Below are 20,807 nucleotides of genomic sequence, written 5' to 3'. Positions count from 1 at the left end.
TAAAAGCTAAAGTTAGATAGCCTGAATTGTATTACTAAAATCAAGGACAAGTTTTTCATTACTTGATTCCATCGAGCACCTCAGGTGGAAACAAGGTTGCTGCTTCATTTACTCCAAACAAACAATTACAAAGAACAACTTTGCATTATGGCTTTACTAATGAATGTGATTCTTCTTAAACTCAGGCACAGTGCCATCTATTAATTCAGTCCATGGCTAAATAAATTCATTTTATTTAGCCATATAGCTCATGGCTCATATATATATGAGATCTATATAGATATATATAAATCTCTATATCTCTGATATGGAGATAGAGATTTCAAACAGATGTGCTGTTTTAAAGTTAAATCAGCACATTCTCTGTGCAGATTGAACTTTATTTGTTAAAACAGCACAGAGACGGTTTCATGAGCAAATTGATTTTTTGATACTATCAGGTCAATGTCTTTTAGGTTCTGGTCAATGTCCCCTTTAATGGCTTATGTAAATTAGTATTCTGAATCTATCTGAATATCTGCAGCTCTACTGATATATTTTTTTTTCATCAAAGAAACACTTATCTATAAAATAAACACTGTTACCTTATAATAGCTTCTATGTACTTGGAATGGACTTTGGAATGTATTACGCACAGTCTTCTTCGTTTGTCATCTATTGGTGTTTTTGATGATGTACTTTAAGTTTTTTGCTGTCTAAAACTCAAGCTTGGCAAATACGTAGTTTGCCAACTGTTTTAGTTATGAGATTATATTTTTGTCAGATGATTTTTAGTGAGAATAAGATGAGAATTAGCTGTGTTCTTGTCATGAAAGTCACGCCTCCCTAAGCTCTTCAAAAAACATTTTTGCTGTAGTTCCTTTAGGTCTCATGACGTTTTCTGATGTTACTTTTCTTTAGAATCAGAATTGTTTTCATTTTTGTTTTCCACGCCGATGAAGTTATGGGTAGTTCCAAATAACGGTCAAATTCTCCTCAAGGGATTCAGATGCCTATTAGAGAAATGAAGATGAGGAGGGATTTTTTAAAATGTATTTTATCACTGTAGTTGTGTTTTCATCTCTGTTTTTTATGCACATTTTTGAAGAATCACAGTAGAAACGACTGATGGAAACAGTAAAATAAACATAAAATAAAACATCTTCAACGTTGGAAAAAAAAGATTGTATTTTCTGCCAGAAAAAAGGGGCGAAGGTAGCACCTTGCACAACAACAGGTCGCTTGAGGTGGTTAGCTGTTCTCTAATATCTCTAAGATTTTTTTTTTACAAGTTACTCTGAGTCTTACAAGTTTTTACGTTCTTTAATGACCACAACTTTCTTCTCAGCAGGAAACTACGGTCTATATCTCAATGCAAATCTCCTACAATTATACAGCAAGCCACCAAATGTAATTAGAGCTACATAAAACATGTCAATTAAAAAAGTTTTTTTTTTTTTTTTCTAAGACCAACAATAATTGTGAATCCTCAGGACTCCACAAGTGAACCTTCTCTCTAGTGGAGGTTCACCTTCAGGTGCTGAGAGCTGGAAGAAAAGAAAGTTGTGCGTTGCTTCAAAAGATAACGGATCCTCAAGAAATCATTAGTTAAAAAAGATTTTTTCATACAGATCTCTGAAGAGGCCTCGTCTGCCTCTCAGCACTCTGCTGCATGACGACGAGCTGAATGAAATTAGGGAAATAACTAGGTTGCAGGATCCACAACAACACGACTGTGATTAGCGACTGCTGTGCTGAAGAACATGGGCTTGGTGGGTGTCACTGAATGAGTACGTCAAATATTGCTGTGTGCGAGACGCAGCAATGGAAAGGAACCATAAATAAAAGGAGGAAGAGTCATTTCCATTTCCGACATATCTAAACAAATGGGGGATTAATGGATTTTTATTTTGAGGGGGTTGTTTTTTTATTATTTTTTTTACATTAATTAAGGATAAAGCCATGTTTTCACATTCTGTGTCAGTCAGACATCAGCAGCCGGGATCGTCTGTCGTTTTACAACGCCGTCGTATTTCAGGGGAGGTTTCCCTCCGGATGGATGGATGGACTGGTTGTTTCCAGACCAGTTTTGAGGAAACCATAATCTGTACCTCAACAGTTCTGTAGTTAATGGGTGTATTTATTTCACGGAAGTGCAGAATGCTGGGAATGGTACAAACTCCAGCAAAAAAATAAGTGAATAAGAGGATATTTGTCGTATCATTATTAAAGTCAACAGAGCACCAAAGACAATTGTACCTTAATGGGATGGCTAATACTTATCGTTGTATTAAACTCCTTCCAAATGTTATGCTAAAGTGGTTTGTCTATTGATATAGTTATATTTCCTTTCTAATCGTTTTGTGGAAAAAATTGCCACAAAAATTGGTGGTAAATTGCTGCTATTTTGGTTTTAAATAACTGCATTTGTAACGCACTTTATCAAGACCGAGGACTCGAAGCACTTCACGCTACATTCAGTCATTCCCCCTTTAATACACACATTCACACACTCATGGTGGTAAACTATGATGACTGACAGAAGCTGAGTAAAGTGTGTGAAGTGTCTTGCCCAAGGACAAAATGATTGAGATGGACAGAACAGGGATTTGAACCAGCAACTCGAGCTGAGCCACTATCGCCCCGGGGAATAATAACGCTGATAAAGCTGTTACAAAAGTGGAGGTATATAGCTTAGTTTCTAGCTGCTGCTTTTTCTGGTGTGTTTGTGTGTGTGTTTATTTTAGTTTTTTTTCTTTTGTAAAACAAAATGTTAAAAATATAAACATAAAAAAATATATTGCTGGGAAGATGTAATGAGGATAGCAAAATACTGAACACATCTGCATTTTTCTGAGTAAACATATTTCTTTTAAAGCCTATAAAAATAAATTTCACTCTAAATGTTGGCAGCTGTTCAAGTGATCCAACACGCGCTGAAAACCTGTCTGTCTTTCGAAAACATTCAGGCGGCATAAGACTGCCAGCTATTATTGCCTGGATTTCATTTCTGAAAGTCTTGATGCTCCAGTGAATAATTTTGGTGGCCGTAATTCGAAACATAATTTCTCTACGAACTGGTCATGATCAGTTTCCCCCTAGCAGGATTTGCTGACAGCGGAGTCGTACATTAATCAGGGAGGCCAAGGATCACTCACAGAGAAGCTCAGGATATGTGGTATGACAGTTCTTCCATGAATAGAATGATGGATTAGCAACCTGTTCAAGGTGTACCCCACACATCACCCAGTGACCTCTGGAGATATACACCCACCTTACAGCCCCCGACCCCGCAGGGATCAGCGCTATAGACAATGAATGGATAAGGAACGAATAAGCAATGGCTGCAAATCTCTGAAGGAAGAAATTCAGATTAAAGAATGTGTCTTACAGTTGAAGACTGTAGGAATGTAAAGTCATGTGAGGAAAAAAAAACAACCCCAAAACAAACACAAAAATAAAAACCGCATACTATCTAGTTCGTTGTTTCTACAGTTTCCACGCAGAGCTGTTTTCCTTTTCATGTTCTGAATCATAGAGCTATTACTCCATCTCCCCGGGGACAGACAAGATATTTTCTCTATCATATTCACAAATGTTAATGGTCTCTCAGTTGCGTTTGGTCAGGAGTCTGAGTTGATTTGGTCAGACGGATACAATCGGCCGCCTCAGCGCATTTATTCACGTTTCAGTGACGCTGATAGTCTTACGTTGAGAAACAAAACCTCAGTATTACAGTATAAGTTTGTTTTGTTTTTTTTTTACCTTGGCTAAAACAGCTTAGGATTAAACCAGGAGCTATTACAGTATATACTGTAACTGAAATCTTTACCTGAGGTCTGATTAGCCGTTAGCTTTCAAGTTCTCTACTGCTGGTAAGATAGTGACTAGTTACAGCTACTTCAGAGAAGCCCACTTATTTAAACCACCCCTTTGGAGTCTGTATGATTGAAGCTTTTTTTTTTTCTTTACTTCTTCTTCCACAACTTTAAAAGTACTAACTATTGTGCTACAATAAGAAGCACAAATTCAGCATTCTTTTCCTATCTGATGGAAACGCATCTAAATGAACTGCAAGTGCAGCAAAAGGAGATTAGAAGAGGATTTCCCTGCTCCCTGCCAAACAGCATGACACTAAAAGGACATGACTGCAGCGTCCTCTGTTAAGGCAGTATTCCGCTCCAGGGTGAATGAGTGAAAGGAAGGGGATGGTGGTTTAAGAAGGTCAAAGTCAGAAAAAAAACAAAAAAACAGAATGGGAGATGCAACCAAACTTAAATGTGCCCTTCAATGCCCAGACTGTTGCCTGGGGCAAAGAGGTATTGGTGGAATGTGACAGCAAGGTGAAGGTGAAGAGAAAAGGCCAGTGAATGGTGTCAGCAGGAAACCAGTCCTCAGGGAGACGCCATGCTCTACGGGGCAGCTCGAGTGTCTAGCAATCAAATGGACCATGACCTGTTTCAAGTACCGTCTGCTGAGTACAAAATTCAGCTTAGAGAGAATGACCACAGGGCTCTGCAATGGCTAGGAAGCATGAAGCTCTTAAAATAACTGCTGGCTGCTGTCAGAGCAGATACACAGCTTCATATCAGGTCTCGAGCGGCGGCGTTGTTTTACAGCTGGAGCACACGGCTTCCTGTCAAACACACCCGAAAAAAACCCTGCTACGCCCTCGCTGCTGTATATCCTCTAAACTTTCTCTGCAATCAAGAGTAGCTAATTAGAAAGAAACAGCACTTCATATTGATCGTTCTGCAACACATTGTGAGGGGGGGGTTGCTTCATGTTGGCAGGGAAAATTGCATGGTGAGATTAACTGAATTCATTACAGCGCAGCCACAATTTTCCTAACGTTTTTTTTTTTTCTTTAACTCATACAGATTAAAGTTCATGGTCTGTGTGAATTAATCCTTACCAAACATCAGAGGATTATTAGAGCATTTCTCTTTCTTTTTGTCAGGGAGATTGCGCAGTGCTTGATTTTATGTTCACTTCAATGCATCGCGGATCAGTAAATTCACCTAGCTAACAGTCGTGATCGCTCCTCTCTGTGGATTCTTCTGAATAAAATCACATTTAGAGAAACTGTGTGTGTGTGGGGGGGGGGGGGGGGGGGGGGGGGGGGGGGGGGGGGCAATGTATTTCAGATAAAGAAATAAAAACTGAATCTAGAACAAATAGATCCTGCTGCTGTAATTATTTTTTTACAAGATTGACTGATTATTAATTATTATTAAGAAGAAGAAGCAATGCAAATGCAAAGCTGGCATCAGATCATGTTGAATATCCTATAAAAATATTTAACTTCTTTTGGACTGTGTTATTGGACAAGAAGATATTATTTACAGCCAGTTATATATAATCCATGTAGGTACTAAGTACACAGTACTCCAAATTTAGGTTCAGTTATTTACAGGCTACTCCAGGCAGATTGAATTGATCATAAAATGCCAACATATAAAGAAATACAACCTTTAGTTGCTGGCACTGCAAGAATCTCTTAACCTGAGCAGGCCTGCAGAGGAACAACAACCTCCAACAAGATGAAACCCCAAGCAGAGTCAGATTCAGGAGGAACAGCTGAGAGAAAAACTGAGAAATAAGACAAATATACTTGCAATTTAAATAAAAGGGAAAGAGAATCCACACAGGTGATGGCAGCAGCGTCTCCTCCTTTGGCTCTGTGTTTAAACGTGACACTGCTTACCTTCTATGAAACGAAGGTGAAAAATATATATATATCTAAAGTGACACAGTTCAGTTAACAACAGTAATTGCATCAACAATACAAAGCATGTGAAATGCAGACACAAAAGAAAAGCAATAGTAAAAGGTAATGCTGAGCCTGCTGAAATACACTTGTTATAGAAGAACCATCTAGAGAGCATCAGAACTCTGATGCAACATGTTAGATCTAGATTTATCTGAATATTGGCTGGTTTTTTGGTTTTTTTTTTACAGACCACATGAAACAAATTCATATCTGTTTTGGGGTTTGTAAAAAAAAAAAAAAAAACATCTCCAAGGTTAGCAAATACCATGTTCTATTATGTGCTTTGTAAGTCATTTTCTAACCTATTTGTCGCCCCCTCACCGGCCCACTGGTCTTCTGTTCTTTTCTACTGTAAAACCATAAATTGTTCTGGACTAATTTCTCAGCTGAAGCCTTTGTGTTCAGCGTCTGAGCACCAGACTAATGGTTTCTACTGCTGAGGTTTTGTATGAAGTGTTTTTAGTTGCACATTTGTGTCGGCCATTGCCTGGCCCTTTAACGTGTCTCTTATTAGTCATCGAGTCACGCTGTATGGATGCTAATGTTACACAAAAGATTTGGCCACAGATCATTCCACAAGGCAGTCGATAATGATGATGATTGTTTTTTTTTTGTTTTTTTTTTTCTTTTCTTCACTGCAAGTACTATGTGATTTTCATGACTCACTCTTTAATTGTATTCTCCACGGTAAGTTAGATTGACATTTATATCCTAATATTTATTCTGAGGTCGTTATTTTCGCAGCTTTTAGAGCGCTTTGGCGTTCTGGTTTTGCAGTCATCAGGTTTCTCAGCTGGAGTAAACAGACTATTGTCCGAGCTATTTCCACCTGTGCTCCCTTCAGATTGCTATTTGAATGCCGAGATGTGACTGATTATTCTTCCATAAAGGCCGTACGCACGCGCACGCATGTTCGCTCATCTCCAAATGAATGATCTGCGGCGGGCTTAATGGGAATCTGATGAGAGCCGAGACGAACGTACTCACTGGGACAAAAACCCAGCGGCAGCAACAGGCTCTGAGCACTCACTCAGCTTTCGGCGCTAAAACGGAAACGGGTCGCACTTGTTTTCCAAATTAAAAAAAAAAAAAGAAAAGAAACAAACAACTTCATGTTCTAAATTGACGCTGATATTGAAACGGTTTTGCAGCCTTAAATCTTGAAGGAGAACCACAGTGTTTGAATTCAGACATAAATAATCAAATCTCCCACAAATTTAGTGAGTAAATTACATTATTGTCGGCACAATTCTCTCGATCCTTGGCTGCTACATGATAAGTCCACTAACTCAGCAGCTTCCTTCTACCTAATCTAGTTGTCCGTGATGAAAATGTTCAATTAACTGCTAGCAGATCCCCAGGTTCTGTGCAACAAGCTGATTACCCCCCTTTGCAGTGAATCCCCAGCCAGCTGCAGTAACGTCTGCACATTATGGGGATATTGAAATATTGCTTGATTGACATTTCAGTTGATTTGGATTAAATCGCCTATCTATTTTCTCGGCTAGCACAAAAAATTTAAAATAAAAAAAAATCTGCATTTATGTCATAATAAAACACTTTTGCACAGAAGTGCTGTGAAAGTGCAGCTCCAGAACGGTTCATAAAGCAGCTCTCGCCCAAGAGTCAAACTAATTCCTAGAGAGACGAGAGTGAAGATGTTTTTAAATCTTAAGATAACCAGAGTTTTAAAAAACTTTCATAGCCGCTGGTGAGAACTGGATTTTATTTCTGTTTGCTCCGCCTTATTTTGCATCAAGTGAGGTATGCTTAACGGTTTTATTCTGCCCAAGTCATTCAGTCTAGTAAGATAGACAGGACTAATGTAAGGAAGTGCTATGTGAAAATAAATTAGCCCAGGTCTTTGCTACCACCGGCCATTTTTAACCACCATTCCAACCCTAAATAACATTTTTACTGGGGATCCAGCAACACATTCTGCTCAAGAAACAAAACAAGGTTTGAACAATAACTTAGGCTACAATCTGCGATGCTCAGTCCCAGTATCTTTGTTATTATTATTTGGCTAAAATCCCATTTTTTGTGTGTGTAACCATTCATAATGCTAAACAAATGTGACGGCAGTCAGGCTTATCTGTGAACGGAGGTTCACACAGAGGCCTCTAAAGGATGTAATAATGTACTACAGAGGGATCCATAGACAAATCAATCTATTGTCTATGGATTGATAATAAAGATACAGAGCAGCGGGAGCTGACAGTATCATCACGAGATCGTGGCAAGACGAAGGGAGGAAAGAAAAAGAAAAGCACAACCTAATTGCAACGGCCTTTTGCTGCATTGACTGCAGCGTCTGTAGAGAAGTCTGTTTGGATGTGCAGTCAAGACCACAAGTGGTGTGATAGTGATGCGCTTCATTGACACAGACTTCTTTTGTAATTTCCTCATTAGAAACTTCAGCCGTTGATTCCATCTTTTTATTCACAGTGTCCGGGTTGTTCTGGTGAAGGAATGTGATGCACGATTCACGTCAGCGACGCAAAAGTCGGTTGAAGTGCGACGTGACTCTTTAGAGTAAAATTAAAAGTGATCGGATACGCATCCAAATTTGTACCACATATGGAAGTGGCGCATATTAGATTTTCTGGGGGAAAAGAGGCAAAAAATAATAATAATAATAATAATAATTAAATAAAATAAGAGATTTGGGTCAATAGCCGAAGAATTGCTCATTAGAATATTTCTAAGTATTTTAGATTTAGACTTGCTCAAATGCAGTTTATGTTACTTAAAAAAAGCAAACTGTGAAACAGTCTTTTATTGTAGTGCGGACAGGAAGCTGCAAATTACAAGTCAATGTCTCCTCTGCTAACCAGCCTCAAGGTAATGCAATATTCATTAATGTAGTTTGTACAGAAAACCAGCCGGGGAATTTAAGGTAATGTTGGGACTAACATTGTTGGTATGGGACAGACTTTTTTTTTTTTCTTTCTTTCTAGTAACACAAAACGGGTTGGAGTGATGTCCGCTGAGTCAGAACAGATCACTGAACTTCAGCCAAGGGTAAATCCTCGCTTCAAAATAGAACAAAACTGATGAGCTGTCGCACGCAGAGGCCTCCTTTGGCTCCATTCCTGCTAGCTTGATTTTTTTTTTTTTAAAGGCTTATATGGGCATCCGATGGGGGACGTGGCTGTTTTGACACCCACCCATTTTACTCAATATGTGATCTGGCATGTGCCACACCACCAGCCAAGATCTTTGTGTAACATGCTGATAAATATAATCTGCATCACCTTTTCCGGGCAAAATAGATGCGCTCCCGCAGAGCATCAAGACGCAGCAGTGTGCTGCCATAAAGTGATGAATTATTCAGTAATCTTGCAGCTCAAAATCTGTTTTTTTTAATTTATTTTATTTTGCATCCTTTAAATCTTCCAACTATTGGACAAGCAATGAAGTCAATGTATCTACGCCTCCTGGTCGCCACGGTGACCGAATACATACAAATACCAGTTTTACACGTACTTTTCAAAAGTATTAGATATAGTTGCAAAAACTGCCTCTAGCAGTCTGGTTCTAAAGCTACGCAATGCTAAATTTATTGCGCCTGTGATTCTTCTCGTTTTGCTACACAAACCCGTTTGCTTATGTGTTGTTTGCAGATCAGGTTTGCACTTGATGTCAAGTTTGTGTCTGTTTTTATGCACGCAAACCTTTAGCAGATCAGGCCCTGAGGATGTCTGACATGTAGGAAAACATCAAACTCTGCAGCTTCCTCACTCTCAGAACCTTGACCAAGTTTATCACTGTGTTGATGCAAGTGCAGCAGCACCAAAGGTCAAAAGTATATATATATATATATATATATGCAGTATATATATATATATATATATTGGCCCACTTATATCTTTTCAGTATTTTTTTTCTCCAGTAGCCAGCGACATTTTGTTGCCAAACTCTTTGTTGTGTCTTTGTGCGATTACAGTCTGTGTCTCTAAAGAAGGGTCTGGCCAAGCAAAAAACTAATTCCTTTTAATTTATTCAACAGCAAAAGATCAGAAATATACATTTGATGTAATTCAACACACTGGAAAAATAAAACATCTGTCGCCAGTGACTTTATATGTCCACAGTATGTGAACCAAACTGTCCGGACCAAAGAGAAACCTCGCCATCTGTGATCACCTCAGAAAACATGGCTGCCTTTAGTTTTTGTTTTTTTCTTAGTCTTTATATATTTCATTAATTACTTTGAAAGTAAAAATGTCCTATCTTGGGAGGTTATTGCTCAATCCTCCTAAGGTGTAGTAAACCGTTTTTCTGACTAACATTGCTTTTTTTTACCGCCACATGCAGAGTGTGTATATGAATTGTAATTTGGACATTGCTATGTAATATTGAAATATGGATTAATATATAAATGTAATATCAAACATTGCAAATATAAATAACATGTAACATTTTGTTTAATATTCATCAGGTTTGTAAAAAAAATAAAATATGAAGGTAATGCGTTCTCCATTGGAACCAGTGAGTGTTGCCAGAAGACGAAATGCCCATGCCTCCCGTTTTCTCTACTCTGTGCAGGTGGCCATAAATTTGTGACAGAGGGGGAACATTTGGAGCTGATCTCCATCACCAAAGAGCAGTCGGGAATATACGAGTGCATCGCCTCGAACGACATCTCCAGCTCTGACATCAGGAGAGTGCAAGTCACAGTCAACTGTAAGCACCAAGCTGCCGTATTCATGGTCAGATTGGCTCTCGGCTTTCAGACGACATCGGGGGCTCAGGATGTTTGGAGCTGTTTTGGTTGCACATCATTTCCTTGCAAAAAGAGGAACAAACAGAATGACGCAGGAAGTCCACACTTACAAATATAAATAGCTATTTCTTAATATATTTTTATTTGTTTAACATGAAATATAGTTTAATTAATACTATATATGCATCTACAGTTTTGATTAAAAGAAATACATTTCAATTCTGGACCTTATTAGCTTATTAAATTCTGGCACTTGTGGTCCTAATGACTTGTATTTTAGGCTTCTGCTTGTGTTTTAGATTTGACCTTTGAATGCTTTGTCGAGATGCTTCCTTTTACAGTTGACATACGGAATTATCTCCGTGCCCAAAACTAAAATTTCCCCACCGATGTGAAGGTTTTTCTATCGCAAGTGGTGATTCAGTGCAACAGCAGAAGACGAACTCCAGAACCAGTGCAGCGGAGTGTAGCGATATTTGCGTTTATTCCGTAAACTCAAGCCTGTGATATAACACAGGTTTCTAAAAGCACCGGTGTTTTGGACGGACCAGATATTTGTGTTAAACTACTTCGGAGAAAACGACAGTGTTTTATGGCACCGTCGATGTGCGTCGACCTGTAACAGTAATCAGCTTTTTGTGTGGCTGGATACATTTAACTAACTAAGAGGTGGTTTATTATTTAACCTGTATTTGGTAACCTGATCCTGGAACATGAATACATGAATACATGCAAAGGCAGTTTCAAGTGCCAGGCTTAACAAAGGGGAACCGATGTGAACGTGCACCAACACAAACTGGAAACAGGTTTCTGCAAAGCCTGTTTCAAGGGCAGTAGAGAGTTTTAAGATTTTCTCCAACATCACTAAGAGTCTTTATGTGTTCAATAAAAATAAAATAAAAAATAAAAAACTCTTGTGAAAAATGTTACATTTCAATGTAATACGAAATTCAATAGAATGGACTGTAAACTGATGCCGCCTGCTTCTCAAAGAACATACCATGCCTTCAATTATAGAGGAAAACAGAAGCTTTTGATGGCTTTAAACTCCAAGTATTGTTTCTTCTTTCAGTTCCATTGACAATCAAAATCTAAAAACAGAAAAGTGTTTCTTATGAAATAATAATAATAATAAAAAAAGGGCTTCGTTTGAACAACTTTACGTTTTAGGCTCAGGACAAGGTGGAAAATGGACAAACGGATCACTGGAAATAGTTTAATTTTAACACTAAATGGATTGTTGATTGAAGTGTTTTCATGGTCTCAGCAAACATGGATTTGCGGAGACCACACATTTAATGTAATAATGGAATTGTTGAACAATTCCGTCAAATTCCCCCCTCAAGATGCTTTTCCTTCTTTGTTTTGTTAACAGCCTAAACAGTCTCATGGTGCATCCAATGCACCTCAGATTATCCATGTTATCCTACATGCTTTACATAAAACATTTTAAGAAATAGGTTTTTTAGAATCAAATGCTACCCAAAAAAAATCACCGCTTCATAGTTTAGTACCCTTATCCAGTTTTAAGGGCACTAAAACTGGATGTTTTCATATTTGTTTTCAAATATGAAAACAAATTTCATATTTGTTTTATGAAATGACGAAATGAAATAAAGAGATGGGGTTTTTTTTATCAGAGAATTTCAGCAAGGTCACCTCAAACAAGACAACTATTCCATTCTGCCTGATTGAATATTTACTGTTTTAATTATCTCTGAATTGAGCCGTTTGTCTTCATCGCCATGACAACTAATGTCAGGCAGCAACATGAAGGATACCTAGTTTGCCTCACAATACGGAACAAGTTGTAAATTGGATTTCTGTTTCAACTTGAGCCATTTTTATGGTAACGGTTTGATTTTTCCTCATTGAATAAATGTCTTTTAGAAAAACCAGAAACTCACCCGGTAATAGCCAAGGATGTTGCTCACGATGAGTTGAATAAGACATCTGTGTCACTTGCAAATTAAAAAAAAAAATTGTGTAATTATTGCAAAAGTATTTCTGAGAAGATTATCCAGGGATATTTCCACAAAATCAGGTGTTTTGATGAAAAAAATATAAAAATTCTCCAAGGTAGGAACTCGGTTCAACATAACAGCTGTTTGACACGCGCAGAATTATCCCATTCGCATCAGCAGGTGGAAATCTTAGAGCATCATCTAAAGAGAAAAAGAAATCCATCAGACGTTGGACTAGAGAGGATTCTGCTTTGATCGATATATAACTTTCCACTGCTGATGGATAATTAATGCATTGACGGAGTGAAGTGGATCACGGCTGCTTTAAAAGCTAATGTGAACAATACAAACAAAGGAACGTCCACGTCACATAAACCTGACCAATTAATAATTGAAGTTAAATTCTACGTTTGAGAAGGTTGGGTTTTTTTTTATCTGAGCTCAAGGCTGAAAGTCTGGAAAGAAAGATTTTCTTTCTTTCTTGTGTCTGATTCTAAAGTAAATAACATCAAAAACCAACCACCATTTTCTCTTTTTTTTGAGTTTTTATCATTAATTGAAATGGTAAATTATACATGGCTTCGTTAAATTAAAAATCTTTATTCATGAGGGAAGCATTCTTCCATTTCAAACAAGTGGGATTTTCTTCTGAGTTATAAAGTTATGTGTACTATGTGTTTTATTGGGAGGTTTGTGTCGGTTTCAGTTAGATAAGGCGTCTGAAACGTGGAGCAGCAGTTATTTAATATAAATAAAGATCAGCGGTTCTCTCTAAGCCGGGGTCTTTTTGTGTGGAGTCTGGCGAAGCTGCATTGGTTTCATATAAGAAACTTCAACTGTAGGTTAGTAGAAAATCTAGTGTGACGTATGTGCATTTTCGTTTTGGCTTAAATCGAAAACGTCAACTTCGGAGATGATGCTGCTGCTCTTATTGTTTCTAGCAATGAACGTACGAGTCTCTGTGGACTTCCTCATTCTATTTGTCCTCTTCCTACTTTGTCACTGATTCCCTAAGGTTTATTCTCAACTCTGCATTAAAGCACTGAATGATTTAATTGGAATAAAATGCTAGAAATGATTAGTACAATTAATTTCCTTTAGTTGCCATGGGGGGGAAAAAAAGAAGAAAAAAAGCTACGTAAAACATGAAGAATTATAATTACGATGACATTTCATGGCCAATTTCACTTAAGTTTCTTTGTGCAATGAAGATAAAAGAAATCTAAGTTACCACCAACCAATCAGAGTTGAGTTTATAGTAATTTTACATTTATTCACTTTCACTTTATTTCATTTGGAAAACTGAAAAAGGAGGGGTGTAGAACTTATATATTTTGTTATTAGTTTTTAAATGTATCTACTGCTCACTCTGTCGGCTTTGATTGGGCTTGATGGCTGTTGTCTTCATTTTTAGACCCTCCCTTCATTTCGAAGGCGAGGAGTACAGGCACTCCGGTCGGACAAAGAGGCGTCCTGCAGTGCGAAGCCTCTGCCGTTCCGAGGGCAGATTTTGAGTGGTACAAAGAAGACCGCAGGCGAGTGTACCTTTTCTGCTTCCTGTGTCTGTGAGAACGGCTTTGAAAAGAACAACACTTTTCTTTTTCTTTTTTTTTCCATCGCCATTGGTTTTTACACAGGATTCGGTCATTTTCATTGGATGTCATTTGGCTCTGTGAATTAATACAATGTTTATTCATATTATATGAAAAGAGGGATTTACTAAATGACATCCTGATTATCATTTGTCATCTTTTGTAAAAAAAGAAAGAATAAATAATCTCTGGATTAAAATGCAGCCGTTACCGGTTTTTGCTGTGTACGTGTTTCATTCAAAATGCAGGAACTTTTACTAAAGGAACTTGTCAGAGATTAGAAAATTCATTTATGAAAAGCATTTAACCCGGTAAGCTATTCTTGACAAAGGGTTGCATTAGAACATTTAATGGTTTAGCACTTATGGAAGTGTTTGGTTCTGTTAGAATTCGGTAAAACCTGAAAGAGAAATTAATGGCGTTAGGCTAAAAGGTGACTAGAATTACAGCATTTTAATGAATTCCTTTACGTTTAATTTACATGGCACGTAAACTGTTGACTTCTAAAACTGGAAGTAGACCTCTGTTGCTATGAAAATGATAAGGACTGTCTTTAAGTCATGTAGGATACAAAGTAAAACCTTTTTTTTCTCATAACAAAAACCTGCAACATAAAATGAAACAGTTGTCACTCAGCCAGACTGACACTTAAAATGCTCTTAAGCCATTTTACCATTTGTTGGTGCTTATTTAACACCGAGTGACAAATTTGAACATTTGTGTTACATTCCAGCAGCTATTACAAAGTGCACAAATATATGACATACATCTACCAGTCACTTTCCAGAGCTCCTGTGAATTGCCACAAATTTAAAGCGTTTCATGTCTTTGTCCTCAATTTTTTTTTTTTTTTTTTTTTTTTTTTTCCTGCTCTGGTCACCAGCTGTAAATAGTGTAATGTTTTACCTGATTGGACCAAACTCGGAAATCTGGACCGGGTTTTTGAGAAATATTGGATCAATAAAAACCAATCGAACCCGTTAGCCGTAGTCAACTAAAAAAAAGCAACCAGAACCAAATAATGCGCTACAAATGGAAGGACAAACATAATGTTGATGCAATATGGCTAAGAAAAAAAGATAAAAAAAAAAAAAGAGATTAGTGGAGGGTTTCTTTAATAAATGAAATGCTAAATATTACGAACAACTGTAGAAATGTTTGATACAGAATAAGAATTGTGTATTTCTTCAGATGTATTTCTATTGTAAGCTGATTGTATATGTTAGCAATGTGATAAAACATCAGAGCCAACAGAACGAGGATGAATTGAAAAGCGTAGATTATTGATTATTGCCTGAACACTAACCGTTCTGGACTTTGATAGATTGTCTTTATTTTACAGGCTTCTCAATGGAATAAACGGTCTTAAGATAGAGACTCAAGGAAAACAGTCACTGCTCATCTTTTTCAATGTCTCAGAAGAAGACTATGGAAACTACACCTGTGTCGCCATGAACACCATGGGAATCACTAATGCCAGTATAATTCTTTATGGTGAGTATAGAAACACTTTAAAAAGTCCTAAAAACTCACATTGTTGTAGAAGGTCTTGGTTCTTCATGTAACTCACTGCATGTTAGTCTACTTTACTATTCATCAGCTGCATCGTTATCCAACACTGTTCTGCAGCATGGAAGGAAAAAGACCTTAAAGAAAATAGGGAGGCTGATAAATCCTAAAACAATTTATGAAGATAATGAAATGTATTTTATTCTCTTAAGTCAAACACTGTCTGGAAAATATCTACATGTTTATATTAAAAAAGGGCTATATTTCGATTTGTGGAAAATTCCCAGGTGACACCTGTGCGCGGCCTGCAAAGCTCATTATTTTCATGAAACCCAACATGTCATTGTACATAGTACAAAACAAGCATGTTTAATTAAACATTTTATTTTAAATATGTCTGTTTTATCTCTCCCTTTTACAGGGTGAAATGGACAGCAAGCACTGAGTGATTTCTGCATGTTGTTACAAAAAAAAAAAAAACCTGCAATTTCAGAGCTAGAAGGGAAAATAAAGCTTTAGTCAAACAGTAAAATCAGAGATTTTGATTTGTGATTCCTTCATAAAAAAAGGGGAATCACCCGGAGTGTCGCTTTCATTCTTTCATTCATGTTTGAGAAATCCTCAAATCTCATTTGATCAGAAAGCATTTAGCCTGGTGAACTATTTTGACAAAGGGTTGTCACCATTCGGATGCAGAGTCTAGAGTTGTATATTTAACAAATCATATGTAAATCAGATCCACTTAATGTGGAGTCAAATCTGAGAGCCATCATCATTGAAATTACATCCACTGAATGTTAGGAATAGAAAGAATGCTTGTTTAAAAAAACAACTTTTGTGAATTTTTAGAATATATTTTTGGAACCTAGTCCTACATTGGTTTTTTTGAGGGGTGAGGGGGTCAATTTAAAATATGTTTGTTCCTCATGCTTAAAAAAACCTTCCAGCATAAAGCAAAGGTAAAGAATATAAAAAAAAAACAGTGCTATAAACCACGGTGGGCAGCACTTACTTTGTGTTGCTCAAAAAGTGAACTGACGCTAAAGTTCCTGCAGTGCCAACACTGAAAATGAATAAAACAAATTTGCAGACAGACGTGGAATAACGTTCTGCTTCTTCCGCAGGTCCGGGTGCAATGCATGATGTAAACGGAGCGCCCATGTTCCGCCGCTGCTCCCTCTGCCTCCTGCTGACCGTAGCCTTATCCAACCTGCTCAAGTTCTGATGAGAAACGTGGCCCCCACTCCGAGCTTCTCGCAGCGCTGAACAACAAGAACAGACGATTTAGTCCTATGAGAAGAACGGGAAACCAAGAATGCCACTGGCTCACACTCTTTGCTTTCTTTCGTATTTCCTTTTCGGCTTTACATCGGAGTCTGTTCTCTGTCGGTTCACCACGAGTGACAGGCAACTGTGGAGAGAAGGGAAAAGTTTAAACATGCACTAATTTGATGATGGTAAAACTACAGAGCTTGTGTCCTCCCAAACCCCCCCAAAAAACCTTCTTTTGTATGTGAAATAGGGGAAAAAAATGAAAAAAATGTGTGTTACTGTTGATAGTTGACTGTTTGTTGCCCAATATTGAAGTGTAAATTCAGATTAATACTATTATTGTGTGACATCTGTTCAATATCTGTACAGTACCAGTAAGCTTTTTTAAGTCAATGAGAAAAAAGAAAAGGAAATAATGCAATGTGATTGTTGAATTTCACTGTATTTTTTACAGTTGTATGCAAAACAGAAAACACGCTGGTCCTTCCAAGGCGATCAGTCGAGAATATTACAGAATACACCATTATTTCTCAGGCAAAGTCCTATAGCATAGTGCATCCTCATTTTTACCTTGATCATAGTGTGTGTAGAAAATGTACAAAGTGAACAGTTAACTCCTGCACTCTATGGAAAGGCATTCATTTCTGAGATTTTTTTTGAAACACCTCATCATCACAGAGTCATAGCAGCTTCAAGGCACGTTCATACCGACAGTCTGAACTTCGAATCGTGCGACTCACTGGTGTGATTTTTACTTCAAAACAAAAGCGTCAGGAGGGACGGCGGTTCGGTCTGCGCGCTGTCGGCTCAGAGCCGACGCCTGTCTGACAGCGTTGTGAACTGTGTCAGGTTTAATTAACGACTTCTTACTTTTTGCGTTCTTAATAAGCGTTTCAGTTATTTGTACCTGTTGTTCCCAAACCATTTTTAAACAAGCCGAGGTTATTTAATCCATATCTTCTTAGACTGCCACAGTGGTCCTCGTGCTTCTGTTTTGAGCATTAGACCTCTATGCAAACCAGACTTCACCTTTAGATTTTACATCCATCTTTTTTGACGTTTAAGGGAAAACGCGTGACAGATTAATTGTACTAAATCTTTATTCTATTTATTTTTATAGTTTATTTTTTGACATTTTATTTATTGTTGCTGGGAAATGGAAGTAAAACTTAAATGTGCAATGTTCACACTTAAAGCAATCATTTCTCTCAATTCATATCAGTATTACTGAAAATCTGGGATGTTTCTGATCAGGATTCCGGTGAGGCCGAGTTGCATTACTATGCTTCAGTACATTCATGGTTTTAAATTTTGGTCTACCACAACGGTGGACACGTTTGACATTAAGCAATTTGAAGCAAATTGTCTCGCCATAAATTTCGGAGGGGGTCGAGGAGGGGGCTGCTTGAGAAATATGAGACCATCTGAAAGACTTCAAGCAAAAGCAGAAGTGAACCCAACAAGATGACAACGACTAAAGAGATGGAGTGGCTAATAACTAAATTATGGACTGTCCTGGGTAGAGCAAAGCCCAAACATTTAACGATGACAAAAATACAAAGATTGAAAACATTGTAAGAGGAGAAAAATCTTTTTCTCTGTTTTTCCAAAAGTGGCTGTAAATCATGCCACTGCATCAGGTTCTGGCATAGAAGCTTCATCAGACTTTCATCCGGATCTCCGGAGTCATTATTCAGGACTATGATTGGGACACCTGCGTAGCATCGGGACATCCCGGCTTCTTATTGTCTCGTCTTTCTATCCGCATCAAACTTCCATCTTTTCCTGTATTTATTGTTTATTCTACGTTACATGTCTGCTGTCATGCTGCAGTCATGTAAAACTGTGAGAGAGAGAGAAAAAAAAAGAAGACTTGAAATGTCTGTCCAGTCACCCAGTGAGTATTTCTTTGCCAAGCTTGCTAAATAATTTCTTTGATTTTAGTCTTTAAAACGATAATAGAGCAAAACATCTCACTAATGTCAACACGTATGAATGTTCCCTGTAGCTGCTATGAAGCGACATTCATGTTTTTGTGAATGTGTACTTTTAACCCGATGTGCCCGACATCTACAGTGGAAGCTGTTTTTCCTGGACCGGAGGCCGGCGGACTGACGTTCAGGGGACAATTTTCAGTCAACCATTTGACTAACTTCCCCACTGACTGAGAAGTACAAGCGGTTGCCAACGTGACGTCCCGCCTGTCGTTCACGCCACTCGTGCAAACCTATGAGTAAGAATCGTGTTAAAGACAAAGGAACCTGGATGAGACTGATGTATATGGGAGTGTTTTTGTACTTTACTCACCTATGTGCTTGTGAAGATGATCGTGAACCAGTCAGTTACGGACTACAGTGTCTGGCCAAAAAAAAAAAAAACGTGAAGAAAAAATAAGGTTTAATTTCTTTTTCCAGATTGTTATCATTTTTTTTATGTAACCGAGATCGATGAGACAGTAAGATAGACCAACGTCTGTAAAGCACATTATTATATTCAATCTGTTTGTAAATGTACCTGAACCACTCTTTACGCTCAGATCCAGTCCAGTTGGTCCCGGTCTTTGACTGTTTCTACTTGCTGCATCACACAAGTAGTTTAACTTGCTGCCAGCTGAAACATTAATCCCTGCACTTCTCCTCCAAAAGGACACCTTTTTTTTTTTTTTGGCCAGTCAGTGTATTTCACAGGATGTGATATCTATCTTTAGCTGTTTTTTTTTTTTGTTTGTTTTTTTTTTGTTGTTGTTGTTTTCATTTTCAGCTATGACCTCTGCAAACAAAGGTTAAAGGGTCTGTGTCATACTTTCCATTCCAGATAGAGCAACATGACAAATATTGATGTCAATAATCTTGAATCACTTTATTTTAAATCCCGATTAAAAAAAGAAAAAAACAAACCCACTCTAGAATTTAAGTTGTGTTTTTCCAAAGGTGTGGCATACACAGTATGTATATGGGAGATATACATACCGCAGCCATATATATAAATATATGGCTGCATTTATTTTTTCTACTTTTGTAATTTTAATAATTAGAAGAAAATAGCAAATTTACAATGACAATGGCTGTTTTCTTCAGGCTCAAAAATGATTTTAAAACTCTCAAAAGTCTCAAACATTACTTTGTAAAACATGTTAAATGGAAACTTTGGTCCTTCCTCTCTTTTCTTCTTTCCCTTCTTCCTCCGTCCGTCCCTTTCAACATCCGCAAGCCAGAAGCTTTGACATGTCACTTTGACCTTTGAGATTTTCTGCCATTTTCACACACTGAGCTTGACTTTTTACCACGTGTCCAGATGCCAGCTGTCACATTATCATGTTGCAAAACAAGCAAATTGAGTAAGGGAAGCATATGCCGGTGTTTAAGCATATGTCAATATAATACAGCTAATGGCTCTATTACAAGTGTTCATGCTATCTGGTTGCCATAGCCACCCCCTGTCTGCTCTGCCCACCGTTTTCTCTTCGTTCTGAAACGCGTCTCTCCCAGACGTCCTTAATGGCTGGTGATGGTCGCGCCTGCAAGGTTATAAACAACACCGACCATGGTTCCCCCCGGGGGTCTGCAGATGAGACGGATTATCTGAAGATCCAAAGACAAAAGATTATTTTCTGTCTTTGGAAGCGTTAAGTAGCGCTTGTGGCTGGAGTCGTCATCGAGACGTTATTCAATCAAAATAAAGTTAAGCGCATTTTTTTTTTGTTTCTTTTTCCTTACAGACATCGTGGTTTTGAGGTCATTCATGGCCCGGTGCTCTCATTGTACGATGAAAAGTAAAATGTCCAAACTGCACAGATCTAATCACAACCTTTTCTTTTTCTCTTTTTTTTTTCATTTGGTTTGATCTTCTCTTGTAATAATCAAGAAAGAATCCTTCATCCCCTGCTTCGTCTTTAACGGTTTTCATTTATCATGTTTTCAATTTTTAAAAAAAATGTCATTCAGAGAAAAATTCTCCAAATAATAATAATTAAATAGATGTCTATCAAT

At 37.7% G+C, this 20,807-nt stretch overlaps 1 protein-coding gene and 1 long non-coding RNA gene across 3 annotated transcripts in view; one reads left to right on the top strand and one right to left on the bottom strand.

Annotated features, from left to right (window-relative positions):
• The window catches only part of opcml (opioid binding protein/cell adhesion molecule-like), a 285,206-nt gene extending 265,492 nt beyond the window's left edge, over positions 1–19,714 (top strand). For both annotated transcript variants that reach the window (XM_032576660.1, XM_032576659.1), the window contains 4 exons: positions 10,304–10,441; positions 13,860–13,980; positions 15,380–15,531; positions 16,671–19,714. In XM_032576660.1, the coding sequence (XP_032432551.1) occupies positions 10,304–10,441; positions 13,860–13,980; positions 15,380–15,531; positions 16,671–16,771 (512 nt within the window). In that variant the 3' untranslated portion in view covers positions 16,772–19,714. The remainder of the gene's footprint in view (positions 1–10,303; positions 10,442–13,859; positions 13,981–15,379; positions 15,532–16,670) is intronic.
• LOC116728501 (uncharacterized) lies at positions 12,109–13,746 on the bottom strand. The gene is made up of 2 exons (XR_004340994.1): positions 12,674–13,746; positions 12,109–12,633 (listed from the first exon to the last, which is right to left on the bottom strand). It is a non-coding gene; the product is annotated as an uncharacterized LOC116728501 (long non-coding RNA).
• Positions 19,715–20,807: the final 1,093 nt, after the last annotated feature.

This window comes from Xiphophorus hellerii, chromosome 11 (genome assembly GCF_003331165.1).
Source record: "Xiphophorus hellerii strain 12219 chromosome 11, Xiphophorus_hellerii-4.1, whole genome shotgun sequence".
NCBI classification, from domain to species: Eukaryota; Metazoa; Chordata; class Actinopteri; order Cyprinodontiformes; family Poeciliidae; genus Xiphophorus; species Xiphophorus hellerii.
Note: the sequence above shows the minus strand (reverse complement) of the source record. Positions and strands in the feature narration are given on the sequence as shown.